The sequence below is a fragment of the Callorhinchus milii genome, unplaced genomic scaffold (assembly GCF_018977255.1).
Source record: "Callorhinchus milii isolate IMCB2004 unplaced genomic scaffold, IMCB_Cmil_1.0 Scaffold4, whole genome shotgun sequence".
Lineage (NCBI taxonomy): Eukaryota > Metazoa > Chordata > Chondrichthyes > Chimaeriformes > Callorhinchidae > Callorhinchus > Callorhinchus milii.
The window spans coordinates 18282784-18297030 of NW_024704745.1; the positions used below are offsets into that span (position 1 = coordinate 18282784).

Below are 14247 nucleotides of genomic sequence, written 5' to 3' on the forward strand. Positions count from 1 at the left end.
TTCAATTAGGGAGCTGAGGGCAGCCAGTGCCCTATTAAGCCACACTCCAGCAAGTCAGACCTTTCAGGAGTGGAGAAAATTGGCAGAAATCTGTTTTCCTGCTCTGAATCAATTCTGCTACAAGAAGCAATATATCATTTCTATACTCGAAGAAGGACATGAATGTTATGTCTTCAGCACCTTTGCTAATCTAATCAACGGTCAGGCATGGTTTGCCTTTTATACTGATATTATCCATTTAGAAACATCAAATACTGTACTTGGCTTTCAGCCATAGAGATCTTGTTTACAAATAATTTGATTAATAAGAGGGCGGCAAGGGAAGGAATTTGATCTTTACTAGGGAGTAACATTATTATGTAAAAATGTTTATCCAAAACAGAATTAGGTTTAAAGGACGTAAATTTCAGGAAGCTCCTCTTTGCTGGGAATGGATTTTTTTTAACAGGCAATGAATTCTGTTAATGTGGATTTTAAATGTGCTCCATTATGTAAGCATTATGACTTGTGGATTAGGATATTGGAGTGCAGTGACCTTTAGTAACTTGCGTTCATCTTCAGTCATCTCTATTGCTGTGCTTACGTTGCAGGTTTGGTTGTGATTTTCCACCAAATGTGCTACATAATCAGGGGCTAGAGCCTTGCTTCTGACCCACCCGGAGGAAGTGGTTTCAGGAGTAACTCGATTCTTATCCACGTAGGTCGGTGTGGAATACATTGTGCTCACTGCCCTGTGCTCGGTTTCAAAACTCTTTTCTTAGATGTTTTAGATGTTCGCCCTGCTGTGCACAACTGGCTGCCATGTTTCACCCATTAAGTACCACAGTCAATCCACTTTACAATATATTCTGTGAAGCGCTTTCTCTCAGCGACATGATAAGGTGCTATATGAAATGCAAGGATTATTATTATTATGAAAGGCTGAATGAGTTTTAAAGCAGGGGTGTAGTGGCTGAAAGCTTGGTTGCTAATGGTGGAATAAGAACAAGAACAAGAAGACTGTATGATAACACAGTGAGATGCAGTAAAGAGGAATCATGCATTAGCATATTTGGAGCTCACTGGGAACAAGTTGTTCAGAGGAGCAATGGCTACAGTAATGATAAAAATAGGAAGAGACAAGAAAGAGTTGTAGGCTAGAAGTGTAAGAATGATCACCTATCAGATGACAATGGTGTTAGTTCTGCTACTCTTTAAAGGTAACGGCACTGCAGTTTATAACCATGACAGATATTTACTGGCAGTCACTTTGATCTTCTTCAAGGGCAGTGGTTAAGCTATTATACACTGGTAGCAAAAATGCTGTTCTGGACTGCTAGGGACTGTGCTAATATACACTGGCAATAAATGTGCTATTATTCACTAGCAGTAAAATGCCACTATACATTGAAGGGACCTTGCTATTATGCATTGTCAGTAATTGTAATAGGTTTTATTGGTGGCAATTATACTTGTCTTTGGTTGTGACAATTAGGCCAGTATTTACTGGTGTTAACAGTGCAATTCTTCAGTAATTGCAACTGTGCTGTACATTGGCTTCACTGATAGATATGTTAGTTTTCTGTGGTACAGTAATAATAATTATATCAATAAACCTTGCATTTGGTATAGTGCCGTATCACATCATGGATATGTCTCAAAATGCTTCATAAGATTTTACTATACACAAAATTTGCACTCTGCAGTGTCCCACAAACAGCCAATAACCAATTTTATTTGGGGGGATTGTTAGGTAGGGCTCAGGGAAAAACTCCCAAACAGTATCTCAGTGTAACTTCTCATCAGAAAGACGGTACCTCCAACAAGTAGCATACCCATATCGATGCACTGCACGTGATAGCAATTTTGCTGGCCTTAAGCAGCAGTAATTACTTCACTGCTAGCCTCCGTTTGAAAATGTATGCATATGGGGTCATCTCGGGCAGGAGTGAGTCCCCTGGAGATTAACCCTCCAATTGTCTGATGTCTAATAATCAACTTGGGTGGCAGGATGGGAGTGGGTGTGGATATGGGTGGGGTGGGGAGAGTGGGGGAGAGGGGAGAGGGGATGGGAGAGGGGGGGAGGGGGGATGAGAGAGGGGGGAGGGGGGAGGGCTGGGGGCGAGAAGCTAATCAGATCTACTTGAGGTTAACGTCAAGGAGACCAAACTTAAGTGCCTGACAATGAAATATTAGAACTGGGTCACTCCTTTGAGATGGTCTCAAAGAAGTCCAGTTGCTGAGCTCGTATTCCAAAGTATTGTTAATGGGAGACGTGCCAACAATGGAATGTCCATATACAAGACTGTCACATTGCCTGTGTTTTGGTGGTGTTGGGGAGTGGAGGCCATGTGATGCCTCACTGGAGACATGACAATAATCACAGAGAGAGCTCACACCAGGATATGCTTGGCCGTTAACTGCTGGTTGGCTTGAATCCACAAAATATATTTCGCCCACAAAATATACAGTCAATTAGTTTTACAGTATATTCCGTGAAGCGCTTTGAGATGTCTTGAAGACGTGATAAGGCGCTATGTCAAATGAAGGATTATTATTATATTGTTATCCACCATAGGCGGCAAGTGAGGGGCACTTTCTCAACCAGTTAGGTAGAATGCAGATTGGTCAGAAAGGCAGGGAAGTATAACTAAAAGAGGAATAGCAAATGCCAACACCAGAAATGGCAAGAAATAGTAACATGCAGAAATGCTATGGAAAGTTAAATTGAGAAGAATGAAAAATAGAGAGCTGTAGACATGTTGCAAAGCAAGCCTCATAGTAATATGGGGAGACTGAAAAATGAACTCAAATCACAGTGTCCATTTTTGAGCTACTATATTCATAGAGCTATTCTGATTATGTGGGATCATTTACAGATAAGCAGGTTATGAAAAGACTTAGCTGCATTTGTATAATAAATTCAGGTATGTTTTCATGGTTTGAGATGCTTTAACCTAGAAAAACATAAAAAAAACCTCTGTTGTGCCACAAAACGAGATACATCTTAGAACAGGATTGTTCAATTTGTTAGCCACTAGCCACTTTTGGTGAATTGGAGACTCAGATGCAGCAAAATTGGATTTTTGATTAGCCAATACAAAATGAGTAATATTTACCATCATTGGGCTCGTGATCTCAAAGACATGAGGTGTACGTCTATACTTTCACCTTTCTGTGCATTTGTTGGTAAGATGAAAAACAACGTTCGTTGATGTTTTTAGATCACTGTGTGTGCTTTACTTCCTTGGTTATTGCTTATTGGTTCTGTGCTAAATTGGTGTGTAATGTGTGAAAATGCTGGATTTCAGCACCATGCAAACACCAGCAATATTGTATGGAGAAGGGGAGCTGTCAATCGTGGCCAGCTCGACCAATTGGAATAACTGCTGTAGGCCAGCAGAAGAAAGCCAGCCCAGCCAATACTAGCAGCTCCAACAGGGCACATCATAGCAAAAGGCAAACAGCATCCAACCACGTTCTGGATGAAGAGCAGGGGCTGTTCTGGTGAGTCGTGCAAAAGAAAAGTAAAGAGAAGACTGCAGTGTCTTACATTGAATGGTGATAAATGTTTGTTAAGTCGATGTTTGTGGAGTAAATATACATGAAAACATACCTGTAGATATACATTTACCTCTATTTGGTTTGGGAAGTACATTTACCTCCAGCGCTTTGGGATGTCCTCCTGATGTGAAAAGCGCATGTAATTTGTTTTTATTGTTATTGTGTGAGTAAGGTGTTTTCTACTAAAATTGGTGCATGTAAATATGCAATTGTTTCACTTTGCAGTGTATTCTATGAGGGGCTTTGAAATGTCTCGAAGAAGTGATGGGGTGCCATATCAAATGCAAGGATTATTGTTATTAAATAAGCTGAAGGACCTTCATTTGAATCTCTCTTGTGAAGAGTCTGTTTGTCTCCCAAAGTGCAGACAGATTCCAACAGTGACTACAGGCCAGGAGTGAGCACTGAAGCAAATTGTAGGTGAGATGTACTAACCCAGCACAAACTGGGAATAGGCACAGTGCCCTGCTCTATGTGGATTTATACCGCAGGACCTGGAACCAGTTTCTCATTGAGGAGATGATATGAGAGTTAAACAGAAGAGACGTTTCCTGTGAATTTAACAATGTAGAGAAAATGTGGAATTAAGAGGCAGCAGCCAGTGTCTGACATTGTGTGCTCAGCTCTACCAATGCCCATCTATGTTCAGCAATCTTGCTGCTATTGGTAAATGCAACAGTGGATTCTTGTAGCTTAGTAGTTAGAGCAAGCGAGAGCACCTGGGTTCGATTCCTGGACAGGGTGAAACTTTAGACAAGTTTCCTTAATCCACACGCCTCTGTTTATCTAACAATAAGTAGGAACCCGTTTGTTAATCGATTGGTGGATCGCTTTGTCAGGAGTAATAATACTTTTTTTAAAAAATTGGTCACTCAATCCACGACTGTTTGTGTGACACTGCTGTGCCCAATTGGCTGTTGCGTTTTGCTCACAAAATATACAGTCAATGAATTATAAACTATATTTTGTGAAGTGCTTTAGACGTCTCAAAGACGTGATAAGGCACTATATCAAATGCAAGGATTATTATTATTGTTATTGTTATGTGGTTAAAATGGTGTAGCCGTAGCCACACCTGTGGCTAGTCAGTGATTTCTGTTGGACAATACTGTCCTATAGTGATGATCAGGAATAGTTATGAATAAGAAGGTATTTATTGTATTTTTTTGAGGTAAGGCCTTTAGTCAGGCCTGTGGCATTGATAGCATACAGTTATCGCTAAGCTGACTGCCTTCCATTTGTAACTCCACTGGGTTTAATCTATCTACAAAAAGGATGGCCCTAAGTAAGACAAAGAAGTACCGAGAAATCTCACTGATTTCAGGGGCACTTCAGATTGTGCTTTGGGTAGTCACTCCATGTGTATCAAACATTTTGGAGGGAGACATGATAAGGAAGGAACAGGCCGGATTCTGTTCTCATGGGGAGTGTGTGGGACTGGTTGTAGCTTCGCAGATCGTAGAAAGTCATAAGGCTCAGGAAAACCCACCTATGGGTTTATCGATTTCCGCAAGGCCTCATGTCGTCATCATGATAAAACTGGAAGCCATAGGTATACATGGTGAAATGCTTATGAACTATCCTAATGAAGCTGACAATTCCTATTCAGATTTACTATACAACAATAGCGGTTTACAGCATAGAAGGAAGCCAGTCGGCCCATCATGCTAGTGATGGTGCTGACTCTCTGAAAGAACTATCTCGGGAGATCAGAAAGGACTGTATTTAAGAAATCGAGGCAGTAGATGACAAAGACATTTTTTTTTAGCAGCTTTAAGAGCAAGGCAGGTTCAGAGGTGAACATTACAGAGATGGAGGAGAGTAGTCCTGCTCATGGAACAAATGGAAGGACAGCTGAGGATAGAACTGGACATTAAGGTTGTGCTCAGGTTTGGTGAGTTTGAGAGTTGAATTGGAGAGATTGAGGAGGTCGGAACTGGAGGTGAGGAAAAGTTGACAGCAGCCAAGGTAGATGGCTTCTGTCTTGTCAATATTGAGCTGTGGTAAGTCAGTCCTCATTGAGGCCTTGATGTCTGACAAACAGGTGGCTAGAACATCCATGGACCTGGGGATCACAACTAGAAGAGGAGAAGTAGTTTTATTCCCATTGTCCTGCCTTTAATTTCTCCTTTTCACATATTTATATAATTCTATTTTAAAAGCTAATATGGATTCTACACTAATTATAATTTCAGGTAGGACATTCCATGTTCCAACAACCTTCTGTGTAAAATATTTTTAACCTCGCCCTTTTGCTCTTGGTAATTATCTAAACCTATGCCAGCTAGTTACTGACTCAGTGAGCAGTATAAATAATTTCTTTGTTTACTGTATTGAAACCCCTAAAACCTGTAACAGGTCTCTCAACCTACTCTGTTCTAAGGGAACAGTCCCATTTTTCCAAACTTTCATCAAATCTAACTATAGGTTACTCAATTGATAGCATGTTGTCCTCTGCAAGTTCAAACCCCATAGTGTCATTCACTTAAGGATCTGTGTGTAGGACATTGCTGAGTGTAAATTGGCCAAAAATTGAATGAGCAATTCATCTTGGGGATTATTGGTCAGAACACTGGGAGGAACTCCTTTTTCTAATAATATTATAGGATCTTTAATATCCACCATACAAGGCTTTGGTTTAAAATCGCATCTGAAGAACTGCGCTGCAAAGTCAGCCTAAATAAATGAGGGCAAGAAATAGGCAAGACTCTGCTTAATTCACCTACAAAAGTTACTACACTTTACAGCAAATCCTGTGAAGCACTTTGGGACAACCCCCTGACATGAAAGGCACTAAATCAAATGCAAGGATTTTTATTACTATAATATTTGAAAGCTTCATGTACTGGAATGGAGAACAAGTCATATCCCGATATAAAAATTGAGTGAGACATGAATTTGTAGCTTACAAGCCAGTTAGCATAACGTCTGTAGTGAGGTAATAGTTGACAATGTTTTACAGAATGGTGTCAGGTGAGCATTAATAGAGGCTTTTATAACAAGTCATTAGTACAGATTTATAAGCAATACGATACATCAGAAATCTGCTGAAATTCTTTGAGGAGGTAACTAAACTATTTCAGGAGGAGCATCTGGATACTTTTTTGAGATTTTCAGGAAGACTTTGATAAAGTTGTAAGGTTTTGAAAAAAGTTCATGGAATTAATCTCTAATGCGGTATAGAAAAATGAGACTGAAAGCCATTTAGTAAAAGAAAGAAAGCAAACATTTATGGAAAAAGCTTTGTCTGTAGTCACCTGCACTTCCCACCAATCATAAATCACTTGGAGAGGCATATTTTTCAACCACAGATAATTCAATGCTTCTCAAAAGCTCAAACGTTCCCCATTATCAATACTGAGTAATTGCAAAATATTAATTTCAGTATAATCTATGTGTAATTGTCACTTTCAGGAATAAGTTCAATTGATGAGTTTGGATAAGTTTAATATCAAAATATGTTTTTCACCAAGAAGAAAATGCAAAGTAGTCAAACTGGTCAGATATTATCAGTGATCATTTTATGATTTTGTCCTAGTGTATACTTTTACTTTTGCACTTTTTCAGTGCTTTTCTATTGTGATAGAAATGAGACAATGGTGGGCAATATAGAAAACACTACTTTATTTTGACATTGTTTATGTGTATTTGGGGAGATAATCCAGTATTCTTTTCAACTATGTTCATGTATTACAACAACAGCAGCAACAATTTGCACTTATATAGCACCCTCCACACAGGGGAGCGTCTCAGAGAGCTATATATACCAAAAGATTATGTGTTTTGTATGTTTGGATTCATTGCGCACCAATAATTCTAAAAACTCCAATTCTGGAAATTTTATTTTAATGTGAAATCTATATTTACTGAAGATTTAAGCAGGTTGTAGTTTCTGGAACCCCCTTCAAGTGGCTATGATTCATGTGTAAGTTGTGACAGTGAGTGCTGTCAGGCTAACTGAGTGCGGAGGCATGTCAGCCGAGTCCAATCCTGTCCTCACATTACATCCACACCTTCCAGCAAGAGTCACTCAAAAGCAATCTGTAAAGAGAATCTTCATGCCTGATTTTCCCCACCCTATCCCATGGGCGCTGACACCAATAACAGTACTCAACTGCTGCACCAGCGAACTCAATCGACAGCAAAATTGTCGCATGTTTTCTTATCTTCTTGTGAAAGGTTATAGGGAGAAGTGAGAAAAGTGCAACAATATTTTGAAGCTACAAGTTGGGAATAAGTGGTTATGTTTAATCCTTATATCAAAGTATGTAATCATGAAATCCCCTTTTTCCAATACCTTCAATGATCCAATTTGTATTGCAACATTTTCCTTGCATTTCACAGGTTCTCCAGTAAACGTTACATGCAATATTTTTATCAACAGTTTTGGCTCGGTCACGGAGAACACAATGGTAAGTGCTGACGACTACTGTCAAATAACTTGATGTCTTATGCGGTAGCAGCTTGTCAATTGTTTTTCCTTTTGTTTATCATTTAAATTGCAGGTCATCCTGTTAATGTTACATGCAACATATTTATCAACAGCTTTGGTTCAATAGCAGAAACAACAATGGTGAGTGGGACTGAGCATTGAGGCCATCTTGTAATATACTGCTTAGTTTGTCAGCCTACCACTAGGGTCTTTGTCAACTAGGTGGTCAGAATCAATCTATACAATCTCCAAATTACTCCAGTCAGACATTGGTATCAATTTGCTGAAGCATTAAATACGAAGCAGTTAGATGTTGGTATTCGATCCTATGAGTTGCTAAAAGTATTACTTACTTTTTAAAAAATACACAAAAAAGTACATTTTTGGAGTCATGTAGCTCAGTGGTTAGAGTATTCACCTCGCAAGTGAGATACTTGGGTTTGATTCCCAGCAGGACGAAATGTTGGGCAAGTTTCCTTACTCCACACACCTCTGTTTACCTAGCAGTAAGTAGGAACCCAGTTGTTAGTCGATTGTTAGATCACTTTTCTGGGGGTAATAATTCCTTCAAAAATTAAAAAAATTGGTCACTTCAATCCACGATTGTTTGTGGGACATTGCTGTGCACGATTGGCTGCCCCGTTTCTCGCACAAAATATACAGTCAATTCACTTGCAGTATATTTTGTGAAGCGCTTTGAGACATCTCGAAGACTTGATAAGACGCTATATCAAATAAATTATTAAAGCTCTTATTTAATGCAGTATTTTTCCAATACACTTTAATAAAGACTGTATACATTTTTAAGTTTTAAATAGAAATTAGATTTGAAAACGGACCAGACTGTTACCTCATGAAAGCTAAATAAAATGTTGCAGTAAACTCATTACCAATATTAATATAAGGCAAACATTTGGTTAATGCAAAACAAACATAAACATGTTTAATGCATTAAAATTATTTATTATAATTGTGGCAAAGGAATACCAATAAAAGGTTACGATTCTTAGACTACTCTTATTTTAACTGCCATAGCTAGTGATAAAATTAAAACAGAATGGGAATAGAGCCACAATTGTGCTGTAGAGATGTGTAACTTGTGAAATTTGCAAAAGTTGTGTAAATAGCGAATCCTGCATGTGTTACGGTTAGGACTCCATTTGGACACCAATCTCCTTTTCACTTCTGTGACGTCAGCACTTGAGCAGAGTTCCAGAGGGTCGCTTTGGAAAACATTCTTGTTTACAGATCCTTTTGGGAATCTTATGAGTTAGATACCTCTGTCCAGGATATCGTGCAAAGTAATTGTGAAAGCTGATATCCTATAGAACAACACAGATGTTTAGCTGTACAGAGACTGTTTCGGTAGAAAGTAAGACTAATACAACAACAACTTGCATTTACATAGTGCCCTTCACTCAATACAATATTTAACACTAAGACTGATGCTTAGCATAATAATGTTCAGAAGCAGGATAGCAAGGGGTTAAAAAAATAGCTATTTACACCTAAATTCTCTTACAATTAGCAAATATTGAATCCGACCAATCCCTGAAAGTGTGTCATAGTGACCTGCAAGAATTCTGCCCCGGATTAGATTATTTTGGAGTGGAGCTCCAGTGGGATAGTATGAAAAACCTCCAGCTACAGGCAGGAGTTGAAAATCCTGTGCGTATCCAGATCCAAGTATGACTCCTATTTCAACGCCTTGGGACGTCCTCCTGACTTGAAAGGCGCTATATAAATGCAATTTGTGGTTGTATCTGGTCACGCCAACAAGTGTAAAATAGTACTATTATTCAATAGTTCAGCCATCTCCCGTTGATAGAGTTCTCACTTCTAACATGCAATTTATATTTAGAAATTTAGAAATTCCTAAAGTATCAAATAGCAATTACCTTGATCTGCTGGAGGCTGTCTCCTCCCCACTCCCTCCCACCCCATCACCACACACACACCAGCATTCTCAGTTTGCGTTTGAGTTTTGCCCTCTGACTTGTGGATTGCAGCTTCTGGCTGCTGGTTAATGGGATCTTAGCTCTTCTGTTAAACAAAAAGCTTAACAGTAAAGCCAAAGTCATGTTGAATGCGCAATTGGCATTGAGAATAGTACCGGGGATAGGGGAGTGGGGGGGAATCAAATGTTAGCACACCTGAGTAACTCCTATTTTTTACTTTTAAGAACTTATAAATTTGTAACGTAATTCTTGCTACCAGAACAAAATCAGATCCCGATCAATTGTCTTTCCATACTTGGCCACTTAGCACAGACTTCTATAAGTGTCACAACATTTATTCATTGCAGAGATATCATGTGGTACCTGGGAAACTCTGCCTTAAAACTTGCATTACAAGATGGCTCTTAATCCTTGTCTGTGCACGAATATGTAGCGGTGTACCAGATGCATTTTTTAAACCATGTGCTAACTGCTTATGGGCACATTTTAATAAAATATTTAGCAGACCTCTTGAGCTAAAGGTGTAAAGTATTTAAGTGGATGACAGTGAAGAACTAATTAGATTCATGCTGTTTTTTCACATGATGCTTTACTTGCTGCATGTTATTCCTATTAGGTTGGTGTTCAATGAACTCTCCAGTGGTTCTATCATAACATTGAAAGACTCATCTGATATCAGCTTTTATCAGATTCCTACTTGGCTATTTCGTCATTCCATAAATAAAGTAGGGCAACTGGTGGCACAGTGGGTTAGCGGGTTGATATTTCACCGCTAGCCTCTGAACTTGAATCCAGTCTGGATGAAGGCAATGAAAATCTCCTCTGCTTGTAAGGTTCTTAATTGATATGACTTTGAGCAATTCTTAACCCAGTTGCTAGTGGCCCACAGCACAAAACAGGACTAAATTATTGACTGAACAGTGAATGCTCTTCTGAGGTTGGAGATGAGGCACATTTTTGGTCTAGAAGTGAGGGAATTAACTTTATCCTGCATTGACATGTGAGTGTGTGATGCTGACACTAATGGGTGTCCAAATTAGAAAAGTGTTCAATTTTCCAGCACTACTCCCCCACCCCACCCTCCTCAACTCCATGAGTATAACATTCACAAAATACATCTTTGGCTCTGAATTATTTTTTGTCCACGTTTCTTCAGATTAAAAAATAACATTGTGGTATTTCAAAAAAGGAACAGTTCAACAAGCGTCATCAATGACAGATTAATTTGGTGACCTGGTAGCTGCATGATGTAAATTGCATTAACTGTGTTATTCTGTCACTAATGTTTCACGTCATCACAGCAAAATGCTGCACATCTTTTCTGTTTCTTTTCCCACCACAAACAACCTTCAAAAAAATTGCTTAGTGTTTTTTTCATGGAGATGGTGCCCCATTTAATGGTACTTACCTGCATTAAACTTCTATCTCAGGGACCCAGGTTTGAATCCAGCCTAAACACTTGGATCTAAAATTGCCTCTTGCCAATGGTTGTCAAGGTAACTAAACAAAATATCTGTGAGTAGCCTCAATCTAACCTTGTTCCCAATACACCTAAGTCTTACAGCACAAACAGCCTTACAATTCAGCACTAATTAACAGTCACGGTGCAATCTCACTCGATGAGGCAACAAGGGGAAATAGTCACTCTTGTGTGTCATTACTATCGTTTTTTTCTCAGGTAGTGGTCACACTCCGGTGTTGGTTGCATTGCACTCTGAGCTCTGAACTACATCTGACCTGTGCCATGTCTGTCATGGGAACATTTGAGGCGAATGCCCCAGTCAAAGGGTGCAAAAGAATCCATTAATGAGCACCAGGATTGCTCACCTTGATGAAAACAAATTCCCAATTGCTTGTAAACGTACAGTTTAAAAGAATTGATAGAAATAGAGGGAGAGAGAAATAGAGAGAGAGAAAGAGAGAGAGGGAGGCCGGTTTAATTGATTTTACATGTGTTTGTTTTAGATTGAATTCAATGCATTGTGCCACGGTTTTCAATTACATAGAAAGTTCTTAATGTTGGACAAAGCTCAGTACATATTTTATTAAGTTACCATTAATTAATAATCAATATAGGAAGCTCTGAAGCATTGAAGAATGATAAATGCACAATTAATCTACATAACTTCACACTTTGTTCCCAAACTAGCTGCTGTCAAGGAATCAGATTGCAGATCTTAAATGCCATAACTTGTATGGAAACGACATTTTGAATATTTGACTAAGGTATCTAAAAATAGAAAGAGCAGGAAGGTTAAAAAAAACATACAGTAATTACTATGAATTGACGGTTCATACCACTTTTGCAGTAATCATTTAATTTCAATTATTTACGATTGAGCTGTTTCTAATAATCTAGAGCATATATAGCTGGGGAAACAATACAAAACTGATTTTGTTTTGTGCATGACATAAAGTTGCATTTGAATAGTTTAATCAGTATTTGCAATACAGGGCAAGAAATTCCAATTTACTTTATTTTCTCAGCATCCAGAATTTGGCAGATTTTTAAATACAAGGCTGAATGACTGCCTTCTATTCCCATTTTCCTATGTTCCTAGATATATACAAATGTTGGCAAATTAATTGTAAATAATAAATAATGCCAGGTAAACCATTATGCTGGTACATTTCTTCATCACTTCAAAGCATACTCAAATTATATTACACAAATACACAGAGACATAAATATGCCACAATAAATGACCCCAAACAATTTCAGAATAAAAATAATGCTAGACAATCGCTGTCACCATCAGTCTAAAACAATCATGAGAAACTGCAGTTGTTTGAAAGAGAAGATTTATGAAAGAAAAGCTGAGGAGAGATATTTTAGGTGCTGTTTTCTTTCCACAAAAGACTGAAGTGATGTCCAATATTTTCTGAAGTCACTGAGCTGTGAAGGTGAATTTAACTGAAGAAGATAGCCATGAGATGGTGTTGTCACATATGGTAGTTTATATTCATGGTAAGCCTCAATTGAAGATACCATTATTGAGGTGGAGAAGGAGAACTCTTTATCCCGATCAAAAAGGCTGTGATGTACACCATGGCTTATCGGAGCCATTGTACCTGAAGCCTTCTGCTCCCTTGTTGCCTTAATATAAAGCTGCCCTTTAAGGAGTGCCATTGCCTTCAGTAGTTGGAGAAGGTGCTGTTGCTTTGAACACTATGTGATTCCACAGGAGTAGTCAAGGAAAAAGCAACAGTTCTAAGCAGTTTGGATTTCACAGAGAAGCTGAGAGTTACAGGATTAACAAAACTGAAGTTGGCTCCGGGAAGAAAGTTGACACCTAAAGAATCCAACTGTTGATCAGACAAGAGATGCTGGGGTACATTCAACAACAACAGCTTGCACTTATATAGCTCCCTTCACATGGGGCAGCGTCTCGGAACGCTTACATTCACTCCACACGTCCGACACATAGCCAGATAGGGAGCAACCACAGAGACTATAAAATAGCCTTCAGACCCTAAGTTAACTCCATACCTTTTGAAGAAAATGTTCCACCTGCTCATGGATTCTAAACCTCTTATCTAAAGTATCTAACAGTAAGACCACCGCATCCAGAAATACCATTTATAAAGTTTGTTGTTTGGGCATTTCAGCAATTTCCTTTTGTATTGAAACAGAGAAGCTGAGTTTGTCTGAAAGCAGATGAGCTTGTCTTGACCCAAAACAATTATTTTTAAAATATCTTCTTATGGAAGTTGTGAGGTTTAGAAAAAAGTAACATTTCCCTTCGCTGTCAAGATCTATTACTTCTGAACTAGTGTCCTATATTGAATTAAATTGTAATTTCTTGAGCCCAGAAACATTCTTATCAATAGTAACAATGCCTTGCCCCCTCCTATCTCTCTGACCTGCTGACTCCCTACCAACCTGCCCACTCCCTCCGTTCCGCGGGCCCCGGCCTGCTCCATGTCTCCTGCCCGACCCGGGCTTTCAGGCTCTCTGCCTCCACACTCTGAAACTCCATCCCACGATCCCTTCACCTCGCTTCCTCCCAAGGCCAGTCTCAAGACCCTTCTCTTTGACCATGCCTTTGGTCTCCCTCCCACCTCTCTGCCTTCCTCACCTCTAGACCACCCCTCTCCCATGCTCAGACCCCGACACCTGACTGTTCAGTGCTTTGGGCCGGCCTCCCGACCTGGAAGGCACTCTATAAATGTAATTTTGTTGTTGTTGTTTCCACCTGGCAAACCCCTTCTCAAGGCTGGTAAAGAAAGTGTAAAATGAAAGTCTTTCAGCAAAAAGGAGTTTGGTTAAAGGAAGATTTAATAACATGTGTAGTGTCTAACAACTGAATTGAC

The 14247-nt window shown here is 39.1% G+C and overlaps 1 protein-coding gene across 7 annotated transcripts in view; it reads left to right on the top strand.

Moving 5' to 3' along the window:
• Positions 1 to 14247, top strand: part of glra2 (glycine receptor, alpha 2) — an 81055-nt gene that overhangs the window by 13224 nt on the left and 53584 nt on the right. Inside the window, exons 2-3 of one of the 7 annotated variants that reach the window (XM_007891639.1) lie at positions 7928 to 7955; positions 8049 to 8116. The exons of 1 other annotated variant lie outside the window; for it this stretch is intronic. In XM_007891639.1, coding sequence (XP_007889830.1) covers positions 7928 to 7955; positions 8049 to 8116 — 96 coding nt within the window. Of the gene's footprint in view, positions 1 to 7887; positions 7956 to 8048; positions 8117 to 14247 lie in introns of all 7 variants that reach the window. 5 more of the 7 variants (XM_007891640.1, XM_007891638.2, XM_007891637.2 and 2 more) reach the window with 5 other exon arrangements.